The sequence below is a fragment of the Scardinius erythrophthalmus genome, assembly GCF_964197995.2.
Source record: "Scardinius erythrophthalmus genome assembly, chromosome: 9".
NCBI lineage: Eukaryota > Metazoa > Chordata > Actinopteri > Cypriniformes > Leuciscidae > Scardinius > Scardinius erythrophthalmus.
In genome coordinates, this window is record NC_138229.1 from 42,389,426 (window position 1) to 42,417,296 (window position 27,871).

Sequence of the window (27,871 nt, forward strand, 5' to 3'; positions counted from 1 at the left end):
AAAGAGTAACTGCATATTAAAATGCTTATTATTCAAAAATTATTATGTGCAGAGGTGGGATTTCAATAATTTACAATTATTCACTATCTCCTCCTTCGTTAAAGTCAGTGTTAAAGTTGAAGGTTAATACTACTTTTTTCTTTTTTTGGGGGGGATAGAAAATGTACGTTTCTGGTAGAATGTCCCAAAGACAGTGCTTGAGACGCACACAAGTCAGCAATGTGGACTGCCATAACATCAATGAAAAACATTACTGAAGGCTACATTTATTATGCGCTATATTATACATAAATAGGCTATTTTGTGAGTGTGTGTGTGTGTGTCAGAACCTGCATTTGCTCTGTGACGTGCGTTCGCTGCGGGCGTATCGTGACGAGCTGGACGCGCTCCGAGAGAAGGCCGTTCCCTATTTTCGTTTTCGAAACATGTGTTGGTTGGTCCGATCGCTTGTGCAATAAGTGACAGCCCTCTGACATGCTTAATCTTTGATAGGCAGACGCGTGATAGGGGCGGGTGGCATTCACTTTCGGTTTACGTTTTCGGCAGTTTTTTTTATTTCGGCCCGAAACCGATAATGGCATTTTCGGCCGAAAATTTCGGCGACCGAAATTTCGGTGCACCCCTAGTTTTAATATAATGTTACTTTAGATAAGTGTACGTGGGAAACCAGACAAGTAAAGCTGGTTGACTTATATCTGTAGTAGTGGCCATACCTCTACTGAAGTAAACGCTACTTTAATTTCAAGTGTATGCAATCACGGGGGCTGTACCAAAGTATCTTTGATTGTGTAAGCGTGAATGCGACCGATTAGCCTGGTTCTACCAGACTCTCGTACATTTCATTTGTACAGAGAGTCTGGCCTCTCTCCATTGACAAGCGTTAACTTCCTTGTAGGCGGGTATTCTGTTGAAGTTTAAAACTATTGGATCTGCCCATAACCAATCGCTAACCTTTGGTCGTGACGTAACCCTACAACTCAAACTAACGCACGACATCAACGTCATCGTTCTCAGCCAATCCCTCTGTTCGCTGATTGGGCCGCCAAAAATTTGGCCGGAGAAAACCAAAGAATACACCACAATCCCAGACGTAGTACTGAAGGGAAATAAAATTGAGCGGAAGTACACAGGAGGGCGGAGCCAGGCTAGCGACCGATCTCAGGTTTATAGCAGTTACCTCTGTTTAGTGACCGAAGCTGGAGAGATTGTGATTGTGAGACCCACGTTAAACAAGGCGTGAGGACCTCTGAGCGACATAGCTTCCTATTATGAACAGGTAAAATATAAGTAATAAGTTAAATAGAACAATTAAATCTATTGCTAAACTATTATATAATTGACCAATAACCAATTGGCAATCTAACTGAAAATGGAGTCAGATATAAAATGGAGATAAAAGCTTAAATGGAATTAAATTACTTTGCCACGCGGAAAGACAGTAACACGCAGAGACCTTCACCCGTTCTGGCGGAAACCCCCATTTGGACCGATAAACGGGCTTACACAGTTTTAGATAATTGTAATCTCAAAAGTGATGTTGATGTCTAACATATTAAAGATTTCTGTGCCTTTTGTTTGCCTCCATATTCAGTTGTCAGTTTTTGCATCTAAATTTCAATGCATTTGTACAAAGAACAAAATAAAATTCAAGTTTAAGGATTTATATTGTTCAGGGTTTAACTGATTAATCAGCTGAATGCTTTCATTCCTGTTCTAGACTCTCTAACTGCAGTGTGACAGAAGAAGGTTATAAAGCTCTGGCTTCAGCTCTGAGATCAAACCCTTCACACCTGATAGAGCTGGATCTCACAGGAAATGATCCTGGACAATCAGGAGTGAAGAAGCTCAATGATTTACTACAGGATCCAGACTGTCAACTGAAGACACTGAGGTGAGACGGGATCAAATAATTAACTAGATTAGTTATATGGAGGCTAAATATTCATAACTACTATATTATTTTAGCCGGGGTTGCCAACTTTGGGACTTTGGCTGGAGTGAGACTCTGTAAAACATCAGTGCGCACTCGTAACCCAACCCTAATTTTAAAAATGTCAGTCCTTGTTTACTTAGTATAAACCCTGATTTCTGAAAAAAAAAAAAAATGTACAATTCATTTATTGATTGCACTATAAAAAAATAAAGATAGAGGTAATTAAATAGCAAACATGTAAAACAACTACATCAAAACAATAAAAAATCTCAAAACAAAAGGGACACGTAATAGTTACTCCACCTCCCCATAAAACCACAACACAAGTTTCACACATTAGGCCTGTTGTAGCCTATGGCCTGCTTCACTACCACTGCAGGAGCTCGTATCTGAAGCAGGGTTCAATCCGGTCATGAACGTTCATTGCGTCTGTCACGTGACAAATGAACGAAAGACTCGAAAGGTAAAGTAATTATTTATGTTCCCTGTAAATTATTTTGACTGCATTATAATGATTTCTTAATTTAGAATATGATAAAGACTGCGTAGGTGGATGTGTTCGTGGAATTTGGCTGTTAAAAGTATAACATTTAAAGCCCCTTAAATGAATGAAATGACTCGAAAAAAAGATTTGTTCATTTTAATGAACGAGATCGAACAAGCGAGTCCGTAAAATGATCCGAACTTCCCATCACTCACAGGGTGCCATCAAGTGCCAGTCTGTTCCTGGTGTCAGTCTTGTTTAGGCCAATAACTGAGAAGGTTCGCTCAGCATCCGCATTTGAGTGTGGCAGACTCAACACAATCTGGGCAATCTTTGATCATTTGGGGAAATTTAAAATGCCACTTGCCTGATTTGCCAAAACGTAATTTGTACCATGAGCCTATTTTTATTGAGCAATTAGCTAGCCCACATGACGCACGTCAGACAACGTTTGCAACTATGAAGTCTGTACTCTCGGCACACAGATTGATTAGGCAAGGCTACGTCTGTAGTGAAAGGCACACCATTTTATTATCTGCTTACCTTGATTGTCATCCAAACTTTCAAATGCTCATCAGTGGCTCCGACTCCGAACCTACGCTCCGAACTCTCTCAGAACTTTTCACACGCAACTGACGTATCAGGTGCAAGGTTTCAGCGAATCAACGATCAGAGAATACTGCAGTGAGAACGTTGTAGGCAGATGTTACAGCTGTTAAACTCCTGAGAGTTGGCAAACTGACAGTTGGCAACCCTGATTTTAGCTATACAATTAGCTTGACAATTAGCTGCATCATAATGATCAAGATCAGATCAGATGCTGCAGGTTCTGTCATGATGATGCTAAACGTCAACACAGTTTAGTTGTGATACGAGCTAAAGGTCAAATAGACATTATGGGTCAGTATATGGGCTGATATTCTGGAGTATACCTTGATAATTGAAATGCACAATTTTATTTTTGTGCACACTTCTCATCAAAATTCTAGATAACCTTTTAGTGAAATAGTTTTCTGAACACAATAGTTTTCCATCAAGCCCAGATTGACTTCATCTCTCTACAGCAGGTCTATGAGTCTCCAGATGTTCACAAACATGCAGTTTCACAAGCCAGTTTTCTCTGTGCTGACGTTTCTCACTTCTCCTGCTTAAAATCCAGAAAGATCTTAATTTCACACTATATATTCATACTGAAAACCATGATCTAGTGAGCTTTTGCCCTTCTGCTCTGTGAGACGTTTCTGTTCTTATGAGTTTGCTTTAGGACTGAGTGTCGCTCTAGTTTATTTTAAATAAATTTATATTTATTTGTGTATTTAAATGTTCAAAGAATTATTATTTTTTTGTATCGTATCAATCGTCATTTATTTGAGAACTGAATTGACTCTTCTGCAGGTTTTTGAGTCCTGCTGCAGAGGAAGCCTGTCAGTATGTGAAGAGAGTTGTGGGTAAAAACCCGTTACTCCAGAAAGAGCTGAATCTGAGTGAACGTGAACTAGGAGACACACGAGTGAATCAGATCGCTGCTCTACTGCAGGATAAACACTGTCAACTCAACACACTGACGTGAGTATTGCTCATTTATTTATAATATTACTTTACTTTTAGTTGTAATGTTAGCTGATGATAATATTTCCTCACTTGTTTGAGTCAGAGCAGTTTTTTCCTCAGCGTCACACAGAGCCACAACTATGTAAAGTAATAAAATTAAACAGCAAATTAAAAACACACAATTAAAACATGGTATCAAGCTTTAAATATTTGTTTAAGACAGACAGTTGGATCATGGGTCAATAATTATTTCAGTTACTGTAGATGCAGAACAATGTTTTTTGTGACATCAAAATCAGAAATGTTCATAACTGCTTTCAATTCAATGTTTGTATTTCCCAAAATGTAAAATGTCTAATTTTGGTGCAGCATATACTGTAACTTGTAAACATTGAACAAGTGCATTTTAAAAGTCTGTGATCAGTATCTGAACGCTAGTGATGGGCGCTTTCGAAACACGCTTCATGAAGCTACGAAACCTTTACGAGTCTTTTGTTTTGAATCAGTGGTTCAGAGTGTGTATCAAACTGCCAAAGTCACATGATTTCAGTAAACGAGGCTTAGTTACGCCATAACTTTCGAAACGTTTGGAAATGTCAATGGTTCACCACTGGAGTCGATGATCTCTGTGAACCCATGAATCATGCAGATTTACTGAGATTGAACAAGTGTCTGTGGGTTTAACCTGATCTCTGATCAGTTTTATACATTTGTAGACGTTTTAATTAGACATTAGTATAATTAAAAGGAATAATAGTAGTTAATAATTTCTTATTGGCCTGTTTAGCTGAGCCATCCATAAAATAAAACAAGCACTGAAAATTGATAAAAGAGCACATATTATACAGACACTTGATATTTAATCATATTAGATGATTAGTTAATTGAATTTGATAGATTTTACTTTCAATAAAACATTTGTAATGGGTTTGTAGAAGGTGTTTATATGCAGTTTTTGGCCCGAGTTTTTGTCCAGCGTGTGTCATTTTGAAACTACACGCTTGCACGCTTAGACTAACGCTTCAAAACAGTGAATCGTTTTGCGAAGAAATTGGTTTAATTGATTTGAAGCTTTGAAAAGCTTTGTTTCTCCCATCACTACTTAACGCAAGTGCAGCTTTATTCAAATAAACGTGAATAAACGGTTAAGAGGCTAAAAGATGGCGCCGATGTGTGTGGCACCCCGTCTATTGCTCCGTCTGTTGTTTGTTTGCTTATATGTTTTAACTTGTGCTACCGTGCAGAAATGTTGCGCGTCACTACTGATTTATAATCGAGAAACTCTTTTAAATCTAAACGTGGAAATCTTATCAAATGTGCAGCCATACCAACTACAGGATGGTTATCACTCTATTCCACCACCTGTTTTATCATCTATACCTGGATACCTGCGCCGCTGGCCTGGCTCTCTTCCGACCCGGAGGCGGAGGCGACGCCGGGGAAAACGAGCTGGCATCGCGGTTAAGCTGAGGCTGGAGTTGCTGAGGCATGGAGAGCTTCCTCTCACCTGGCGACGAGCTGTTCGGAGACGCTCTTTGGATCCGCTGCAACAATGGATAATTCCCCTGGTTCGGACTGAGCTGGCTTCGCCCTCAAGCGTTCACACTCTTGTTTTTTCTCCTCGTTTCTATCGTGGAGGAGTGTGTTTGAATCATCTTCGCTCGCTACCACGCGCAGTAGCCTACATGAAAAGGAATTACATCAAATCCCTTGAAAGTAAGGATGGCCTTGATAAACTCCAGATCGATTGTAAATAAAACTTTTATTTTAAACGATCTGTTTTCTGCGCAGAGACTGGATTTTCTATTTCTTACGGAGACCTGGCTCTGTCCAGGAGATCTGAGCCCTTTTACCGAACTTTTGCCAAACAAATGTCGCTATTTTAACTCCCCACGGACAACTGGCCGGGGTGGTGGACTAGTGTCTATATACAAAGAGCATTTTATTTGTCCTTCGGTGGTGAGTAACAGCTACAGCAGTTTTGAACTTCAGATGTTTTGCTTTGAACTTGCTGATCCACTTCTGATTGCTGTAATTTACCGACCACCAAAATATAACACAAACTTTATAACAGACTTTGCAGAATTCCTTGGTGATCTTACCCCAAAATATGATAAGTTTATTATTGTGGGTGATTTTAATGTGCATGTATGCTGCATGAATGGTTGCTTGGCTAAGGAATTTACGCATCTACTAAATGCTTTTGATTTTAGTATGGGGATCGATGTTTCCACACACAAAGGTGGCCATATACCCTTGACTTAGTGCTCCAGCATGGAGTTTGTATTGCTGACTTAGAAGTCTGTGAAAACGGGTTTTCTGATCATAAGACTGTTATGTTTACTATACCCTGCCATGCGAAAATATCTACAGTTTTATCTCGTGAGGCTCCATATCGTTACATTAATAACCATACAAAATCATCTTTCCTAACCATCTTTGATGAAGTGATGCCATCGCCGGATGAATTTGCTTGTGAGACCAGCGCAGAAGTACTTTTCTCCAGATTTAATTCCACCTGCTCTGATGTCTTGAACGCCGTGGCCCCTTTAAGATCACCGCGACTAAAATCCTACTCTGAACCTTGGATTGATGATTCCATTCGTTGCCTTAGACGCTGTTGCAGAAGAGCAGAACGAAAGTGGAAAAAGGACAGGCTTCAGGTGTCATTTGAGATTTTAAAGGACTCTGTGCGCAGATACCAGAAGGAAGTAAAAAAAGCCAAATGTCGACATTTATCAAACATTATTAACAAGAACTGCTCCAGACCAAAGACACTTTTTAATATTATAAATGCAACTTTAAATCCATCGGCCGGTCTTTCTCCGGGGGTTTCATCCCCGTCATGTGATGAGTTTTTATCTTTCTTTGAAAATAAAATAAGAGATCTCAGGCAGAGTATAACCTGCACATCCTCTATAATTATTTTCAATCCTAATAACCATTGCTCAAATGAAACTGACGCTGTGTCACTTAGTGAGTTTAACTCAATTACTGAGGCAGAATAGTTAGAAATAGCTAAGCAGCTCAAGCCCTCTGGCTCACCACTGGATAGTCTTCCCCCTTTTTTATTTAAACAACTCATTACAGATATGGCTCCATATTTTCGGATTATAATAAATCGCAGTCTAGAGTCTGGCTTTATGCCTGACTGCTTAAAGCACGCAGTGATCCGTCCAATGCTTAAAAAACCGAACCTGGATTCATCTGTTCTGACAAATTTTAGGCCAATTTCTAACTTGCCATTTATTTCTAAACTTCTGGAAAAAATTATTCTATTACAATTACAGAGTTATTTAGCTGCGAACTCATTATTTGAAATATTTCAGTCTGGCTTTCGGAAATGTCATTCCACAGAGACCGCATTGGTCAGAGTTCTTAATGATATTTTAATTACTTGCGACTCTGGTGATATTACAGTACTTGTTCTTCTCGATCTAACAGCAGCGTTTGATACTATTGACCATACTATCCTAATTGATCGTCTAAGGCACTATGTTGGTATAGGAGGTACAGCTCTGAAATGGCTAATATCATTTTTAACTAATAGTAGTTTCTCAGTCAAGATGGGCGAATATTATTCGAGTAAAGCACACCTGCATTATGGAGTTCCACAGGGCTCTATCTTAGCGCCACTACTATTTTTCTCTATATATGCTTCCTCTTGGGTCCATTTTTAAAAAACACGGTCTATCTTTTCATTGTTACGCAGATGACACACAGGTCTATCTGCCCGTGAAACGAGATTCTTTAAGCCTAACGTCTCTTACAGCATGCCTAGAGGAGGTAAAGGTATGGCTTTCTTTAAATTTCTTAATTTTTAATGAAAAGAAAACTGAAATCATTATTTTAGCCCATCTGAGCAATCAAAATCTGTAAATTTGAATCTGGGTGAGATGTCTGTGTACTTGAGACCCTGGGTGAAAGATTTGGGTTTTGTTTTGGATGAGAATCTAAAATTTGATCGCCAAATAAACTCTGTGGTAAAATCGTGTTTTTATCAGTTACGTTTGCTCGTTAAAGCTAAACCGTTTCTCTCATTTAAAGATCTTGAGAAATGAATTCACGTTTTTATTTCAACGAGACTGGACTATTGTAACTCATTATATCTGGGAATTAGTCAGCAAACACTATCTCGTCTACAATATGTCCAAAATGCTACGGCTCGTTTTCTGTGCGGAAAAAAAAAAGAGAGCATATCACCCCGATTCTAAGATCATTGCACTGGTTACCAGTGTGTTACAGAATAGAGTTTAAAGTATTACTTTTAGTTTATAAATCTTTAAATGGATTAGCACCAATGTATCTATCAGAATTACTAACGAAACAAAAGTCTGCAAGGTCTCTACGCTCTGCAAATCAGGCCTTACTGTCTACCCCAAAATCGCGGCTAAAGCGCAGAGGAGATCGAGCGTTTTGCATCGCTGCACCCAGACTTTGGAATACTCTCCCAATTAGCTTAAGACAGGCTCCATCTCTTATTATTTTTAAATCTAAACTAAAAACATTTTTATTTTCAAAAGCTTTTGACTAAACACTGTCTTTTTGTATGTGCATACATGTGTATGTGTATGTTGTTATTTGTGAGTTTATGTGGAAAGCACATTGGTCAACAGCTGTTGTTTTTAATTTAATTTATGGTGTTTGAAGGACAAACACATTGAATATCAATAGCTTTAAAAGCATGTCAGTGGACAGTAGCATAAACTAGAAGTACCGCATCGCGGTACAAAATATGACCGCCGCTCAGGCCTGCACTGGCTTTCCACAAAAATAAATGACGTGGAGTAATTTGGCTGTATTGCGTGTTTATGTATATACCTAAAAAAAGTAATAGTATGTGCATGTCTGTCTGTGTGTGTGTGTGTGTGTGTGTGTGTGTGTGTGTGTGTGTGTGTGTGTGTGTGTGTGTGTGTGTGTGTTTGTGTATGTGTGTGTCTGTGTGTGTGTGTGTGTGTGTGTGTGTCTGTGCGTGTATGTATGTGTGCGTACATGTGTGCGCGTGTGTGTTTGTGTGTGTGTGTCTGTGCATGTGGATTTGTATGTGTGTGTATGGGTGTGTGTCTGTGCGTGTGGATGTCAGTGTGTGTGCATGCTTGCGTTTGTTTGTATTCCTGCATGTGTGTGTGTGACAGTATCATCCTAAACCAGCAACCCTTCGCTCAACAGCACCATCTACAGGCCGATGAGTGTACAGTCACTAAATGTGCACATAAATGAATTTATTTTATACCCCCCCATGGATGAAATTCCCCGGGGACCAAACGAAATTTTTCCGTAAAAGTCTAGTAGACCAACATACCATAAAAATTTCTTCATCCTCGGTGCCACGGTTCAGGTAGTTATTTAGGAAAAACTGCATTTTTTGGGGTTTGGGGGGCCCAGCGCGGGGGGGGGAGTGGCCCTCGGGGACCAAACGAAATTTTTCCTTAGAAGTCTAGTGGGGCTACATGCCCACCAAATTTCATGTTCCCCGGTGCTTCGGTGTCCCTGGTATCGTTGACGAAAAATTCAGTAAGGTGACGAAAAAAAAAAAAAAAAAAAACTTTGACAATCCCTATATGACCGCTTTCGCTAGCTACGCTAGCGGCGGTCATAATTATTTGTCAAGTTAAATGTTGCAATGAATGATCAACACTACAAAATTGAAATGCAGAACTTTTATGCTTATTGTTGACAAAACACAATCACTTATTCCAAACAGGAATGAGAAATGATTCAGTGATTATTTTGCATAGATGTTACATTCCAATCAAACGCCGATGCAATCCTTCTGTGTCCAGAGGCATATGAGCAATATGTGTGAGCATCAAAGATCAGTTTCAGCAACTTGTTTCGTTCCTGAATTAATCAATGTTTTTTTGTGCTAATCAGTTCAATTAATGGTTCAATTGCTCACTCATAAAGACAGTCACGTGTCGCCCCCTTCTGGCTTAATGATGCAAGTTGCACAAACACAGACAAGTGGAGTAATACAGTGAAAAGTCCCAGTGCTGATACTGGTGAAATATTCAAACACATTTGAAGTATACAAATATATATTTATACAATAATACTCTTATGGAAATATATTTAATACATGAATATCAGTCATGTGACCTCTTGAGTTCATCTTCACTTCCACTTTACTTTTCAGCCCGGAAGAACCAAATTGCTCAGAAAAAATAACCAATTTCCTCTCATTTGTAATACTTATGAGTGCTTTTATTATTTTCAGTGATGTACAGTCTGTTCATATCTGTTCACATCGTTTCATGACCCTTTAAAAATGTGAAATTAATATGTAAACTAATATAAATAGATCAAGACAACCTTTGTATTGTTACAATGTTGGTAGTATATTTAAATGAACAATGTTAAGTCTTTCTCTGTGTTCCCTGAACCTGGATATCCCTGTTTATTTGTCAGCAAAAGTCTGCTGGATGAAGCTAAACACGTTAGTTGATCATCATAGATCTGATTCATTTTCTTTTCTCTTTCTGTCTTCAGTCTGAGTTATTGCAGTATTACAGAGAAACAGAGTCTCATCCTGACTTCAGCTCTGAAATCAAACCCGTCACACCTGAGAGAGCTGGACCTGAGCTGGAATAAACTAGGAGACTCTGGAGTGAAAACCCTCAGTGATCTACTGATGAACCCACAATTCAAGATGGAGAAACTACAGTTAGTATCATTATACTGTACAGCAATTACAGTGTGGCTGAAGTTTATTTATTTGAAGACAGCAGGGCTTATGTTTCATTGTTTATAGCAGTGCACTTTCTGGGTTTTCCCTATTGCTCACATTTTATGTGTTTTTATCTAGTTAGTAATTGTTTAATTTCCAGCATTTGATACAATGTACTGATTGTGTACATGCAGAAATCTGCCTTTTCAACAGAGAATAAAGAAGAGAGACGTCAAATAAATAGTTAAAATGAAAGAGAAGAAACAGTGTCTTCCAGCACACAGAACTAGTGTGACTGGGTTTCAGAACAGACTATTGGAAACTAAATGCTGCTGTAGCTCTTCAATAAGATGATCATCATAGATGTGAACTATTGTTATTTCTCTGTCTTCAGTCTGAGTGATTGCAGTATTACAGAGAAACAGAGTCTCATCCTGACTTCAGCTCTGAAATCAAACCCGTCACACCTGAGAGAGCTGAACCTGAGCTGGAATAAACTAGGAGACTCTGGAGTGAAGCACTTATGTGACGTACTGAAGGATCCACACTGTAAACTGGAGAGATTGAGGTCAGTCACATTCACATACAAGAATCAAAATGCTTAAAATCACTTTAATAGTTTAAACTAAAACACTTTATGCTCAATATCTCACAGTGAGTCTGAGTTCACATTATATTTGTGTAAAATTCTTCACATTCATGATTTGTTTGTTAGTTAATCTCTCTTCCTCTGTTTGTGTCTTTCTAGTCTATATGACTGTGGCATTACAGATGTTTCTTCTTTAACTCAGTCTTTGACTAACTCAAAAGCACTGCAGTTTTTAAAAGAGCTTGATCTGAGGCTCAATAATATAGGAGACTCAAAGCAGCGGCTCAGAGACGTGATACGAGACTCAAACTGTGTCCTGAGGTGAGGAAACATCACTGAGATATTAAAGAGATCTTCATTTACCTCTGATATGTGAACAAACCTTTCAAACATTCGTGAAAGGAAATTATCATTAAGCTTTATTGCAACAAAGGGTTTGTGTGAGAACAAAATGTGAAGTTATTGAAATGTTTAACACAAAGGAGGAGAGAGAACAAAAGCTCACTGTCACAGCTTTATACATCAACACCTGCTTTATTAACTGTGTCAGTAGAAGTGAATCATTTCAGTGTGAAAACAGACTTGGTCAGATTGTAGGAAACGCTGCACTCCTGCTAAAATCAGTGCAGTTCCAGCTTCAGCTCTCAGCGTCCAGCTCACATGAGAAATGTCTCTGTCTCTAGTGTGTTTTTACTGTGACAAGCACCACGTCACACTACTTTACACTCACTTTACTCTCAGTTATTTACTAAGAGCCTACAAACATGTTTAAACTAGAGGACAAACGGCTTTAACTAAAGGTTTGTGTTTGAACTCAAAATAACATTTGTATTTGCTCCCTGTGGTTTATTCCATACGCCGTACACTCATTAGTTTCTCCTTTACAGAGACTCAATAGGAGTCGCACCGACACACACATATGAACATGATTCATGTTTTACATCTATTATATTTAAAAACACAAATATCTGTGCAAGATCATGTGAAGTCGGTAATTAATCTGATTACAGGAATTCAATTTACCTAACCCTTTACTCAAGAAAACAGTAATTGAAATATAATAATTTGCACTTTGTTCCACTGAACACTGATTGTTTTCTCTTCTGTTCCACTTTACAGTGTAGATGAAGATCAATCATCAAACTCTGATGGATGCGTTATATCATAGTGAGAAATGATCATGAGAGGAGCAGAAACCAACAGAAGAGTCTCACTACTGTCTATGAGGAGAAATAAATGTGTAAATGTGTTTCATTCAGGTGGAAGAGACCCAGACTTCACAATTAAATAAAGCAGCGTGTGTGTTAGCATGCGTATTAGAAACATGTGATATTGAATGATTCATGTTGGTTTATTATTCAGCCAAATGATGGTTTAGTTGTAATTAAAGGCCTGCAAATATAATAATGTTTGGATTGAACTCATCCATAATTATTACAATATTTCTTATCATGAACGTGATTGTCAAGTATAGCACATAAATGTTTCTCTTCTATTCCACTTTACAGAGTAGTAGTGTCGGGTCCGAGTCCACCATTGTCGAGTCCGAGTCCTTAACATCTGAGTCTGAGTCGAGTCTGGCCGAGTCCACAAAGATTTAAATGATCATGCGCAGACACACTCGGCATACATAAGTAGGGGAGAGCGGGGCACAGCCTATCGCTTTTTGACTTTCTCAGTTTGTGTAAACCTACTTAGGGTTCAGAGAATTTATTTTTTCCCACATTAATTTCACACGTATTGTTTTTTTTCATTAATACATTGTATAGCCTGAAAGAATGGAAGTGAAATGTGACAATATGCCCCATAGGTGTATATAAACTATAAAAGTATAGAATAGAATATCATATTTCTAATAGGGGCTCACTGTAACGCAGTGTGACAACGTGCCCCGCCTGCACAACTGGGGTTTATTTACTGGCTTCAAAAGCTTGATGCTTCTGTGCAGAGCAATGGCTCTCTCCCCTGCACTCCCTCAAGCCTGTGGTGGGGGAGAGAGCGCCACCCCGTGGTCATATAAAAGTGGTCACCGTCTCATAGAGGCACAACATCTCTTCACCTGGACTGATCCCCGCTGGTGCACTGACCTGGCCAACTCAACTCGAGCTGATGAGCCATCTTAGAGAAACTGATGAAGACACATCTTTTCTGTCAACACTTGACCAACACTAACACTTACTAATACGTCTATTTTTTTCTTTAAAAACAAAACACAAGCTTGCCAAGTGTACTGCACTAGACTAACTGAAATTAAACATTTGCTAACAGCAATTAAAATGTATGTAGAAATATATTTGACCAGTAAATGTTTCCAGGAAGCAAGGTTAACTATGAAAGCTGGTTTCCGCCACAGAATAAAAAAATAAAAAAGGTAATTGGGACTTTTTTTTTCTCTCACAATTGCATATTTATGAGATACAATTGCGAGATATAAATTCAGAATTGATATGAAGTTGCAATTGTGTTATAACATCAGAATTTCGAGATATAGCCTATACATGCATTTCTGAGAATTTTATTTTTATTTCCTTTATAACACTCAATTCTGACCTTATATCTCACAATTCTGAGAAATAAAGCAGAATTGCGAAATGTAAAGTCTCAATTATCTTTAAAAATGTTTAATTCTGTGGTGTAAACAAGCTTTTCCTGTCACATGACCTCTGTTTATTAACCCAGTCATTGCTTACTTGTGGATATCTGTTCCCATAAGCTGTGTCCCAAAGTGAAGGCTGCATCCTCCGAAGGCCGTATTTGAAGGCCGATTGCGTCACCGCGGCTCGACGAAGGCTTCCCTGATTCAAAAGCGACGCCAAATGCACCCTTCCTTTCCCCGTGAAAAGAAAAGAAGGATACATAAATGGACACTTAGCGGCCTATTCTACCCCATAAGCCATTGCGCGCCGTTGACGACAGCATTTATTTATTTATTTTTAAAGGCGGCCGAGACTAGAGATTGGTGGTGGACAGCAAATTCACATTTAAATGTAAGTATTATGTTTTCATTTACTCAAAAAGCTAGCAAAACCAGAGTTAAAGTTTCTTATAAACTTCTTCTTAACTCGTTCGTCACCATTGTGTGGCTACATTTATCAGGTAGTTTTAGGCAAAACTTGTGGTAATAACATTATTAGTTTAACGACCTATTTGTAATATTTGCACTTGTGCATTATAAGAAATATCACTCACCCAATAAAGCCCAAAACAATAAGAAAAGCAGTAGATAAGGCAATGGGATTTCACTTTTATGTGTTTTTGTAGTGCTGTCATGCAAGCTATGTGGTTTTAACCAAATTTTAGTATACAGAAATATGATTTCTTAAGTATTTTGTATGCGTGTCTTGATGTGTCATATTTTTCAGTGTTAACAATGCACTTAAGATTGCTCCTCTGTGTTAAGTACCCTTTTCTGCTTTTTTTAGAACAATTAAGGAAAAAATGGGTTTATATATATATATATATATATATATATATATATATATATATATATATATATATATATATATATATATATATATATTATAAGAAAAGTAATACACACATATTTGCTAAAAATGTATTGTCCTGTTGTTGTTAACAAGCCATGGTTCATTTGCTCTGCCTTTAGGATTGCAAGTGTCCTGGGACAGGTGAGGGTGTGAGTGGGAAACCCACTGCTGAAACTTGGCCCTGGTTTGTCCTCATGGATGAGGTGTTGGGACAGAGGCATTGCACCAACCCCCCTGTCCTCATCGCCTCAATCCCTGAGGACACACCAGGGCCGAGTTCAGTAGTGGGTACCCACGGTGAGGAGGAGCCAGGGGCAGCAGCACCAGCCCCACCAGTAGCACCAGCAGGAGCACCAGCACCAGCACGAAGGCGGCGAGACAGGATGGGTTTTTGGACTTGATCGGAGAAGAAATGTAACTAGAGAGGGAGGCAGAGGCGAGGAGAGCACAGGAAAGAAGGGAGAGGATGGACAGGCTGTTTTCTCTTCTTGAGAGAATGATTGAAAAATACATACATTTTCTACATATTCTTGTTTAATTTTTTTCACTTTTATTTTTTAAAATAAAAATTATGTACATTTATTTTTATGCAACTTTAATTGTGTAAATAAAAGAGAATGAATTGTTCTGGACATTGTTTATTTTTGTAATGACAGTAATACTTTATGCATGAAACAAATTCTATACCTTTTTATTTTTTCAAATAATATTGGTAAATGAAAATCATTTGTTCTATAGGCTACATTAAAGTACTTTTTCCAACTATTTACAAAATACGTTAAACATATCAAAATCAACATAAACATTAAATTTTACAATACATAAAATAAGAAAAAAATGATGTAGACTCTATTGAGCTGAGCTGCTGGACCGGGATGGGCTGCCCCTGGTAAGGCCTCCTGCTGGTGGGACATCATCTGGGATGGTCTCCAGAGCGTTTGAGTGCATATTTCCACTATCCACTAAGTTGTCTACCAACAGGTTTGCAGGGCTGATTCAATCGACGGCTTTCTGAAAAAAGTACTTTTAATAACTACTGCATTTATATTAGGCTACTACTGCATTACTGCGTAGGCTATGTTGCATTTTACTTCTGTATATTTTCAATATACAGTAATATCTGGTTGTTACATTATATACTTTTGTGTAGTGTAATGTAATCATATTGTGATGTGAGGGAAAAAAAATACTTCAGTAGGCTAGGTTACTTAACATTTGTAAGTGAATACTTAACGAAATATGCAGTTCCGAAAATTAAAGTTACAAAATGTAGGCTTATTGTCACAATATTAACAAATTGTTGCTAACTACAGCAGCGTCCCATATCAAAGGGCGCATCTGAAGCGCTCGGACCGTCTAGCCTATGAAGGATTGTTCTTGTCGCCTGGCAACTGTGACAGCTGCAGATGACGAGCGCGAGAAATACTGGACATTTTATATTAAATTGGGTTTTGTATTCAAACAGGGCTAAACTGAAAATACATGATCCGGCAGCGCCGGGGCTAAAAAATCCTCACCATGTCCTCCAGTAAAATATAAACCATAAAAATGACAATAGCCAATTCTGGCTCCATTGCTGTTTACTCAGTTATCAAAATGAATGATCAGGATAGCAGCTGTCCTCTCGCACCGTTGCTTGGCGCCAGGAGCGGTGATCGGGAACACCTGGTTGCACAATTAGGAAATCCTAGGAAGGCTGCATGGTGCGTCCTTCAGAGGACGCATAGGCTGCATCCTTGAAGTCTGCGTCCTTCAAAGGATGCAGCCTTCAACATTGGGACACAGCTATAGTGTGTGTTGTGGAGTGTGTTCATCATCTCAGAGTGTGTGTCCACATCTCCTCCTGCTGGGCTGATGTGAGATCACTTCATCTCTCCTGTGGCTCATGCAGGGATAACTTCATATTCTTGATGACTGTGAACAATGATTATACTGTTTTTCATACTTAATAAAGAATGATGGCTCACGAGCATCAAGCACGCATGTTTTAGCTTCAGTTTACACGTGTTTTATATTTGTGCATTGATCAATGTTTGTGTGTGGATAAAAACAGCATCTCTTCAGTAAACTTGTATTAACCGACTGATTGAAATGCAGTAGTTTTGGGGAAATGGAGGAACAGAAAACACTAGCTTCATCTGCATGAGCACTAACTGACCTCAAGCCAGTACTGGATAAATACACTGCAATGTTAACTCTTTTTGACACATATATGCCAACATGTATTAAAACATAATAATTTAGCTTGAGCCTGCTTGACAATGTTTAAAATCTTACTTTTAAAAGGTGATTTAAAACATAATTGATGTCATGTAAAAGCAACAGATCATTTGCACACACTGAAAAGAACAACCAATCTTAAAAATAAAATTTATTAGCATCTCTCTAATATGTGTATAAATAAAAACATTTATAAGAAATAATGCATATACGCAGTATGAGCTGAACAATAACTGGATTATATGTGATACAAAGAAGAGGCTCGCTAACCTCGGTTTCTCTCCTTTGTAACATATTCAGTTTCTTAGTATATGTCTGTGAGAATGTACCTCAAAAGTCAAACTTTTCAAACAATATGCATACCTAGAAGTTTCAACACTACATTCGGTCATAAAGAAAAGAACAAAAGAAAAACGGACGACAGAAGTTTAACAGCGACAATGGAAAGAAAAAAACAGTTTTGGCAGTTTTACAATTTTCAGTTAAGAGAGAACTTTGCAAAACAGCTTCAACATTAACAACTTAAAAACAGTGACACAAACGTGAACATAAGTAACTGATGTGTAACTGATAAGTGCCTCGCTGTGACGATCACATCCAGGGATGAGCAGCTTCAGTCCTGAGAGGATCTCACACACACACACACACACACACACACACACACATGATCGAGGGCTTCAGGATTAATAGCTACAGGAATCATCAGGGTTCGAGTTAAAGGATTATTCACTTCAGAATGAAAATTTCCTGATAATTTACTCTCCTCTACATCATGCCCTAAATCAATACATGATTAACTAACTGTATTTCTCTATGTACATTTCTGAAATGCACTTTCTTTAAAGCTGCTTTGAAACAATATGTATTGTGAAAAGCGCTATACAAATAAATTTGAATTGATATTTGAATTGAATCATCCAAGATGTTCATGTCTTTCTTTCTTCAGTGGAAAAGAATTTAAGGTTTTTGAGGAAAACATTCCAGGATTTTTCTCCATATAGTGTCTTCAATGGGGTCCAACGGGTTGAAGGTCCAAATGTGAGTTTCAGTGCAGCTTCAAAGTCTCGACACGATCCAGCCGAGGAATAAGAGTCTTATCTAGACAAACCAGCGGTTATTTTATAAAAAAAATTAACATTTATATACTTTTAACCACAAATGCTGGTCTTGCACGTCCACGATGTCACGCATTTCGGTTCAAAAAGAGCAAAAACCATCTAATTTTCTCTTCTCAACTTCAAAATCGTGCGACATTTTTTTTTTTTTTTTTTTGTAAAGGGCGTTTGACTCGGTCTTTGCACGTTGACTTTGTAAACACTAGGTCTGTACTTACACCTACATCACGCTTGACCTTTCAACGTGATTACGTAATGTGTGGCGTATCACAGCTCGTGCAAGTATATAAATGTTTATTTTTTTATAAAATGTCCGCTGGTTTGTCTAGATAAGACTCTTATTCCTCGTCTGGGATCGTGTCGAGACTTTGAAGCTGCACTGAAACTCACATCTGGACCTTCAACCCGTTGGACCCCATTGAAGTCACTATATGGAGAAACATCCTGGAGTGTTTTCCTCAAAAACCTGCAATTCTTTTCGACTGAAGAAAGAAAGACATGTAAATCATCAGGAAATACTAATCCTGAAGTGAACTCCTCCTCTAACTCTGCGGGACTGAAGCTGCTCATTCCCGACGGGATTCATCCTACAGCACATCGGACCAATACACTTGCTGTTTTTCTTAGTTTTAAATATCAGATAATAAACAGCACTGTTAAAATGATCAAAGTGAACCGGTTCTATCTTACACTTTAGAATAAAACCTTTGCATAATGAAGTGGTAAAATAAGATATATTTCATATTGCTAACAACATCTGTCAGTATATGCATGAGACTGGACCTTCACTGTACCGTCGTGATCAAGATCACTGTAACATCATCGGGATCTCCTCTGCCATTCACAACATGATGCTTTTGGTCATGCTTTCAACACACACACGGCGGTTCAAAGAAACGGAAAAACACTCTGAATTCAACAGATCTGCACATGTAACAAACAAACAAAACAAAAGAAAGTTGTCAGTTGTTTTGGTCTAAGGTAAAAATGAAATAAAAGCGACGTGTAACACCGACAATGCCAATAGGCAACGCCTACCTCTCCAATCACAACACTGAGACGCTGCCGGGGAAATAAAGATAACAATGCTGGATTGGCCTTTGAGTGTGTGTTTGTTTTTCTCCCACACGTACGATAATTAAAATACGGACTAAAGCATCTCTGAAATGGGGAACTTAATGCCGAACAACTGAGGTTGTTTAACAGTGGAGTGGGACGGGAGTGATTACAGGAGTGAGAGATGTGCCAGTGTATGACGGTTAAGAGCATGTGACCTCGGTGACCTCTGACCTCTCTAAAGCCGGATGATGGATGGATGGATGGATGGATGGAGGAGGAATGAAGGAAGGGTGATGTGCTCTCTGCTCATCCCATGTCTTTAGAGTGCAAAGATACCCTCATTTGACGTGTCGTGTGACGCACACAAACACACACACATATACACACATATATGGAGAAGTACATATGTGTATATATGCGCATGTCTAGCTTTGATGTGTCCATAATTAAAACTCTGAGAATTCCTTTGCACATTTTTCCGTGAGAGACACACGGATGTCCTCCTCTTCGTAGTCGTCGAAGTTGCTGGTGTCTCCGGGACCTCTGCACTTTGGTATGAACGGCGCCTCCACCTGGCGGGATGGAGAAACTCATGTCATCAGGAGTGTGTGTCGTAATGCCTGTGCGCTCCAGCTACACTGATATATGCTTATACTGACAATACAGTGACAGTTCACTTCTCTTACTATACACTACCAGTCAAATGCTTGGAATAATTAAAAAAAATTGTGTTTTTGAAAGAAGTCTCTTTTTGCTCACAGAGGCTGCATTTTTTTTAAATAAAAAAATACAGTAAAAACTGTAATAATGTGAAATATTATTACAGTGTAAATCTGCTGTTTCCTATGTGAATATCTAGTAAAGTGTAATTTATTCCTGCGATCAAAGCTGAATTTACAGCATCATTACTCCAGTCTTTAGCGTCACATGATCCTTCAGAAATCACTCTAATATGATTTAACACAGATTTTTTTATAAAACAATCTGGGGAAAGACAAAAAAAGAAAATAAATTAATACTTTTATTCATCAAGAATGCATTTAGTTGATCAAAAGTGACATTAAAGACGTTACAAAATATTTACATTTCAAATAAATGCTGTTCTTTTGACCTTTTTATTCAAATAATCTTGAAAAAATTTAGCAGTTTCCACAAAAATATGAAGCAGCAAAACTGTTTTCGACACCGAACTGTTATTAATGAGAGCCATTATTAAAGGGATTCTTCAGCGATTAGCATTAAGCTTTGTATCAGTAGAAAATCTGTGGTATTTTCGAGTGACCGTGCTTCCCTCCCTCCTCATGTCCCCCTGAGACGAGAGATTTCTGTATTGTGTGTCTGGACAAAAACTTCTGATGACACAAAAATGGTAATTTAGCTCCTCAGAGGCTCTTCTGTCCAGAGGCGAGAGACTCCAGCCAGTAGGAGGAGCTCGTCCCGCATGTCTTCAACCCGCCCATAGGGGGATCTCACCATACAACGCCGTCTGTTCAGTTTCGACTCAACTAGTAGCCTAGCTGTATCATTTCTCCCGATACTGCCCTCTGTAACCGGTAGGCGTGGCTTGGGAGTGTCCTCGTAGGGTAGCGATGCAAGTGCATTCTGGGAGTTGTTGTCTTTCATCCACATGAGCCAAAAATACATTTTCTGGCTTTTCTCAGTCTAGAAGGCTCCAACTTCCCTAAAATAATTTCACATTTCTACTACATAAATGACCCAATTTAAACACACATTCATCTTTCCAGAGGTGAAGTATCCCTTTAAATAATCGATCACCAATTATAATTTATCATGCAACACTGAAGACTGGAGTAATGATGCTGAAAATTCAGCTTTGATCACAGGAATAAATTACGCTATATATTCACAAACAAAACAGCTGTTTTCAACTGTAAGAATAGTTCACATATCAATACGGTGGAGGTTTAACCCAAGACTCGAGCGACACAACCGAAGACTGGGCGTCATACCTTTCTCTCATAGATGGCTATCCAATCCGTGGTGGCGAACCACTTGTGGTTCTTGATGTCGTTGACCCCGTTCCTCAGGTTCCCGAAGCGTTTGGTGAGGTCCACCTGCAGCAGATTCCTCAACAGGTCCTTCAGGTCCGAGCTGAAGTGCGAGGGGAACCGGACCTACAAAACACGCTCCACATGTCAATTACTATCGACCCAATCGCTCAGCTGCACACATCAAGAACATGCCAATACCTTTCCAGACACGATTTTCTCATAGATCTGAATGGGTTGGTCTGCAAAAAACGGGGGATATCCAGCCGCCATTTCATATATGAGCACGCCGAGAGCCCACCAGTCCACAGCCTTGTTGTACCCCTACATTAGAGCAACACATGAGTGAGTCGCCCTGTGGGAAATATGGGAAATATGTGAACTGAATCAGAGAAGTGTGGAGGAAGACCTTGCTGAGGATGATCTCTGGCGCCAGGTACTCCGGAGTCCCACATAATGTCCAGGTTCTGCCTTTTACTCTTTTTGCAAATCCGAAGTCTGTCACCTGTGCGGGAAACCACAGTTCAGTGGATTTAGGGAAAGAGACACCAGGAGAATAGTACAAAATTAAAAATAACCAAGAGATATCACCATACTTCACCAGTTGATTACATTAATAATTGCAAAAAAAAAAAAAAGACAAGTTTTCTGAAATGTTGTGTTTAAATATGATAATGTGGCCTTATCTAATTAAACATGCACTAATTAACAAAAATAAAGTTTAATTTTGAAGAGTTACAACAAGCAAATATATATGTCAGGGCTCGACATTAAGGCTTGTTCGCTTGTCCGGGACAAGTGGATTTTTTTGTAGGACAAGTGGAAGAGAAAATTAGTTGTCCCACTGGACAAGTTAAATTTCAAACAAAATAAAATGCCATGTTACTTCACGTTATGTGCCACTCATTACATCTATAATTTTACAGATTTAATTTTACCGATTTCAGACGTCGCATCACTGCCAGATTAAAAAATTGTGCTTTCGCGCGTTGGCTGGCGCTGAGCCAGAGTCGGACGCGTTCAGCGCTGTCATATATCACAACTACGCAGTGTTTTCAACCTCATAATGTTTATTTTAGGTTTCAGATATTTAAATACCCATAAGCACGAGTAAAACAATACATTTGGAGTTTGTAAAATACACACTGATGTCTGTGGAAGCAGCAATAACAATCTATTCAAATATAATTTGCCGACATATGTTATTCATATCAGATAAACATAGTGGAAGTAACTATAAAGTTTATTCTACTCAGTTCACCGGCCACTTTCTTGCATTTATTTCGGGAGAAACTGATGAATTCTCGTGCTGTAAATCCGACTGACAGCAGGACAACATTGTGGCGCCCATCTCATGTTATAGATCAAGATTATTTATAAAGGTTTTTAAACAACCAAACACACTCACTTACACGTATTTGAGAATCGGAATATCAGATAGGCTGTGTATGACATGGTAAGCAAGTTTGTGAATATTTTGAATAAAAAAGGAAAAGCGAAATAAAAGCGACATCTGTCATACAGTATTATTGCGGCTGCGGTGTATCGCATGACGCGTCGCCATGGAAACATTAAAGGGAACGTTCGCCTTGAAAAAACTCACTCTGGGGGTGGGGGGGTCAGTTAGAATATTTTAAACTTACGCGTGAAAGGGTTAAAGAAAAGATCGAAAATAAATATTTGTGTGTAATGTAAAGTGGTTAGAAAAAAATTTAATCGGAATCGGCTTAAATCGGTACCAGCAGGTCAAACTCAATGAAAAATCGGAATCGGCCTAGAAAATTGTAATCTGTGCATCTCTAACTGTTATGTCTACAAAATTATTTTAGATATAGTATACAGTAAGTCTAGCTAGCTTGCAAATACTGAGGATACCTACAAGAGTCACCACTTCCTCTGGTGATACACTGCACACCAGCGTGCAAAGTATTACTTTGTATTATGGAGTCTGGAGATCCTTTATTATTTCCTGTTGAAGGGGAACTATTCTTGGGACACGTTCCTTTCTACTGTTTCAACTGAATTTTATTAATATTGATAGTGTTTGGATGCTTTCAACGGTTTGTTCGAATTCTGCATTAGCAAAACACAAAAAAATTAATTATAAAATTATAAATATTTACCCGGACAAGTGACTTTTGTGCATGGACAAGTAAAACATAAATTTACTTGTCCGAAGGACAAGTGCCTCAAAAAGTTAATGTCAAGCCCTGTATGTAAAAGGTAAGCTATCTTTCCTACAGCGTTTTTCTACTTTACCACAGTAAAGAATGTGAATATAATAGGCCAACTTAAAAGCGAACCAAAGGAAGACACGTTTATAGTCCCCTGCGAAAATGGGCGAGAGACGTGAGTGAAGATTTGGGAAAAGATTCCATGTCCAGTGTAATAATAACTAATGGAATATGTGGTGTTCATGGATTAAACACTCTGAACAAGTTAATGTTTGAACTGGCTTGTAGCCTCTTTATTCTTAGAGCACTTCAACACGAGCTTAGCTCTTTCTGTCACTCCTTGTGCCTGCTTTACACTCCTTGGGTTTCTGCTAACTGTATGTTTGGTACTACTGCCATCTAGAGGACAGTCATAAGAAACACTTATTTTGTCAATTTTAAGTTTTAATTTTAAATGTTTGCGATTTTAGTATAAGTAGGCTAAATATGTTACCACTAGCTTGAGCAACTTAATATATAAATCTATATATAAGTAGCACTGAATAATACGTTGTTTAAATTGTGTTTAAGCGTTCGTTAAAGAGAGTATATGTGTACAAAGAGAATCGCAATGCTGACAAAACTTTTTTTAAATAAAAGTTGCTGATAACTTCTGGATTTGAAAAACAAACAGTGAGTGTGTTTTTGTGGTCCAAACGCATCATATGTGAAAGCACTATAGCGTGTGCTGCTCCTGCACCGCACACGCACTGCAACACACACCGCACACGGAGTGTGTGTGAAACGGGCGTTAGAAGCAGCTGCAGGAAACCACCGGAGGAAGTGTTGCTGCTAAAGGAGCATCTACAAGTTATTATTCAAGGGTGCGCTTACTTCCGCCACCCCCGCACTGTGAACGACTCGATGTGTGAGATATAAATGTGAAACCACAACTGTCTGTGCATTATATAAGTCCGATAGTGTTTGTCTAATAGTGAGTTAAATCAAGATCAGATCATGTCATTGGAAACGGACGCCTGAAGGGTTACCTGTATATATCCCTGCTGGTCGATGAGTAGGTTCTCAGGCTTCAGGTCTCTGTAGATGAGGTCAAGTGAGTGGAGGTACTCGAAGGTCAGGACGATCTGTGCAGCGTAAAACCGTGCGTGTGGTTCACTGTCATCAGACCAATCACATCCCAGAGTTAGACACAAGACACGAGACAAATCCATTTTACATTCCATACGTTTGAATAGTTACACAGGGCAATACATACAACCGGCACATCCGGGAACTTAACTGTCAATTTTGTAACCGCCCCTTTTTAGGGGAAAACAAGCCAGACTTCCCATAGACTTCAATACAAAATAGCGGCACAAAACAACGTCCGTACACAGCCGGCAGACGTGTATAACTGCAGAAATCACTTAGATAAAATATGTCGAGTAATTATATGTCCACCCTGCCTTCCATAGAGCGTGAACGATACATTTATAAACTTAATTTGGGCAACTTAAAAACATATCCCGTTTCATTCTACCAGCGTCAAATTGGCCTATCAACCCCACCCAGTGGTTTACCCGGACATTTACTCGTACCTCATCGAGTCACCAGGTAGCCAGTGAATGATTTTACTATGGTTTTAATAAGTAAACATCTTTAAATGTATAATATTGTGTCTTTATATTTAAAGTAGCTACTGAGTGCACGTTTCTGTCCAGCTATACAACTAGCCTGATTTAGCTTTCGATAGCATCATCCGTAATTCATGATATTTCCATAACAGCAAGATATTGATGATGATGGCAGGCAGAGATGGGCATAAATACATGGAAATGTATTTAAAATAAAATAAAAAATACAAAATACTGTGTGGAAAAAAATAATTAAATACAAATACATAATAGGGGTAGCCTACTGTGTGAAAAAAAAAATGTTTAAATACAAATTACATGTTTGTAAGGGTTAGTACACGTCCTCAATCTGTTACTGTGTATGGCGCTCGCCGGATTGTTTTCCCCTAAAAGTGGGCGTGAACCTTTTCAGAGACGTTCTATGACACTACGCCGGTTGTATGTATAAGACTGTCCAATAGCAATGGGTTTTACTTTGATATGAAAATGTCGGAGCGCCTGAAGGGACATGGAGAAGGGGAAAATGAGACTGAAGGAAAAAAAAATCTATTTGCATTTGCTTGCGAATAACTCAAATGTTTTGCGAGCGAACGCAAAGTTTCTCATGGGAGCGCAAACCATTTGTGAAAGAGTGTTCATATTTTCTTCTATCACCATGTCCTCTTAGGGCCTCCGCAGAGAAATATGGAGAATCATTACAATTATTTGGTATTGGGAATGACTTCTGAATTTGTTTTTATTATGAACACTGCTGACTATAGTAACACTTTCTGACACGTGACATATCCTACATGTAACAATCCCATTCAGTACTTCCATGTTTTCAATGAAAAAACACTTTTAAACCTAAATTAAAGCATTTAGTTTGACATGCTTGAGTTCATTGGTGAATTGAGTGCTGTCAGGATGAGGCATTTTGTGAAAAGGACATTTACAGAGAGTTTAACAAAACAAAAACAAAACTTCCAAGCACATTAACCACTTGAAACAATTCAGTAACTCGACAAACTAGTAATTCTTCTGCACCATTACCCAAGTAACAGGTTTTTGATAACAGTAATATGCGATAACTCCATCTGATACAGCATCGTTGGTTTGCATAACCCTGAGCTGAGGCTGAACTTCAGCCGCTCTGGCAGGAACACGTAAGCCTCCACTCACCTAAACCTGCCGATTCTTCTGAGGTGCGAGAACATCTCTCCTCCTGGCACATACTCCATCACCATGTACAAATTAGAGTTGTCCTATGAGAATAAAGCCCACATGAAGACTGAGACACACACACAGCAAGTCTAGACCAGGGATGTGTAGTAAACCACACTCTTAGAAATACTACTCGACTGTTACACAATACTGTTTCTCATTCAATTTCATTCAAACAGTTTATGTATTTTTTTTTTATATATTAAATATATGTATAAAGATATTAAAATGTATGTACACCATAGATAGAAATTAAATGAACACTTAAGACAAATCACAAAATAAAAGCTCTAGAATGTTGGAGAATTTTTGCAAATTCTGTGTAGATTTTGAAAACAGCAGCAGGAGAAACACTTTACAATACGGTCTAACTTGTTAACATTAGTGTATGTATTAACTAACAACATTTACAGTATTATATTATTAATGATTTACTAATCTGTTAATGTAAGTTAATATAAAATAGTTGTTCATGAACATTAATGAATAAATGCTGTAGAAGTGTTGCTCATGTTAACTAATGAAACCTTATTCCAATTCCACTGAAAGGGCCAAATAATGTGTGCTGAACACACACTAATGTGTTGATCACTACACACAGATCTGATGACCACTACACACTGCTGATGATCACTACACACAGATCTGATGATGAAGCTAATGTAAGGTACCTTGAAGGCGTATTCCAACCTGACGAGGAACGGGAACGATACTGCTTGTAATATTCTCTTCTCGTTTAGCGTATGCTCCACTTGTTTCAACTTCACCACCTAGCAAAAAATACACAAACGAGAATTATTGAGCAGATCATCATACACCATCATACATGCTGTATTTATTTAGAGCAGGGTCTCGATTCTGATAGGCTGAATTTCAATCCGTTGAATCGTGGTTTTTATTATCCTTTACACTTTGATCCAGGGCTCTCTCTCTCTCTCTCTCTGACACACAAACCCGCCTCTGCTCACTCGCTCCGGATGAATATCGTTGCTGTTACAAGGCTTGACTTTCAGCACGAGATTGCACTTATTGTGATTAATTTCACTCATTCCCACAGAATTTGTGCTCAAACACCCAAAGTGCGGCACATAAAGCCGCCTCTCAGGACTAAATTTAGTTATTTTTCGCTGCTTATTGCACTTAAACAGTCAAATACACACTAAATGTCAAAATGCCAGTCTTAGTGAGTATTCACGTTAACACAGTAAGTGTTTTATGTGAACAGTTGAGAAAGAAAATGCATGTGTAACAGTATAATGGATCAGGTCTTAAAGTGACAGCAGCCTAATAAACCTGCTGCCAAATTATGAGATAATATTACAAATATCTACATGGCAGTTTTTGCCCATGGTGTCGATGTCAAAATTATGGCCAGTGAAAACACTGAGTGGCTCGCAACTTTGGAAAACCACAAGCCACAGTGGCTGATGAGCAAACAAGCTTATGTCAAGCCCTGTATTGATCCGTGAAAGCATTGATGGTACTTATAAATATATGACATGTTTATGGTGTGAAACACTGAGAGAGAAACCATAACCGCACTAAACTACAACCCACCTTCTGTTTGTCCAGAACCTTCATGGCGTAGAACTGATCTGAAGCCTTGTGTTTGACCAGCATGACCCGGCCGAAGGACCCTGTGCCCAGTGTCTTCAGTCTGTCAAAGTCATCTAAGCCAGTTGTGCTCTTTAGGGACAAACACACACACACACACACACACACATTTGAAAGACATTTTCCTACAATACTGCATCACTACACAACAA

At 38.6% G+C, this 27,871-nt stretch overlaps 1 protein-coding gene and 1 pseudogene across 3 annotated transcripts in view; one reads left to right on the forward strand and one right to left on the reverse strand.

Annotated features, from left to right (window-relative positions):
• Positions 1 to 15,343, forward strand: part of LOC308695876 (NACHT, LRR and PYD domains-containing protein 12-like) — a 52,320-nt pseudogene extending 36,977 nt beyond the window's left edge. Inside the window, exons 11-17 of the transcript XR_014032252.1 lie at positions 1,718 to 1,891; positions 3,813 to 3,983; positions 10,458 to 10,631; positions 11,030 to 11,203; positions 11,384 to 11,545; positions 12,344 to 14,211; positions 14,832 to 15,343. The product of XR_014032252.1 is annotated as an NACHT, LRR and PYD domains-containing protein 12-like (transcript). The remainder of the gene's footprint in view (positions 1 to 1,717; positions 1,892 to 3,812; positions 3,984 to 10,457; positions 10,632 to 11,029; positions 11,204 to 11,383; positions 11,546 to 12,343; positions 14,212 to 14,831) is intronic.
• prkacbb (protein kinase, cAMP-dependent, catalytic, beta b) overlaps positions 1 to 27,871 on the reverse strand; it is a 77,372-nt gene that overhangs the window by 40,203 nt on the left and 9,298 nt on the right. Inside the window, exons 3-10 of one of the 2 annotated variants that reach the window (XR_014030758.1) lie at positions 27,663 to 27,791; positions 26,777 to 26,875; positions 26,064 to 26,146; positions 24,318 to 24,444; positions 21,525 to 21,620; positions 21,317 to 21,439; positions 21,077 to 21,241; positions 18,004 to 19,678 (exon numbers count right to left, since the gene is read on the reverse strand). Coding sequence is in view for 1 of the 2 variants with exons in the window: in XM_081374157.1 (XP_081230283.1) it covers positions 19,553 to 19,678; positions 21,077 to 21,241; positions 21,317 to 21,439; positions 21,525 to 21,620; positions 24,318 to 24,444; positions 26,064 to 26,146; positions 26,777 to 26,875; positions 27,663 to 27,791 (948 nt within the window). In the remaining variant the exon portion in view is untranslated. Of the gene's footprint in view, positions 1 to 16,372; positions 19,679 to 21,076; positions 21,242 to 21,316; positions 21,440 to 21,524; positions 21,621 to 24,317; positions 24,445 to 26,063; positions 26,147 to 26,776; positions 26,876 to 27,662; positions 27,792 to 27,871 lie in introns of those variants that run through there. The other variant, XM_081374157.1, reaches the window with a different exon arrangement.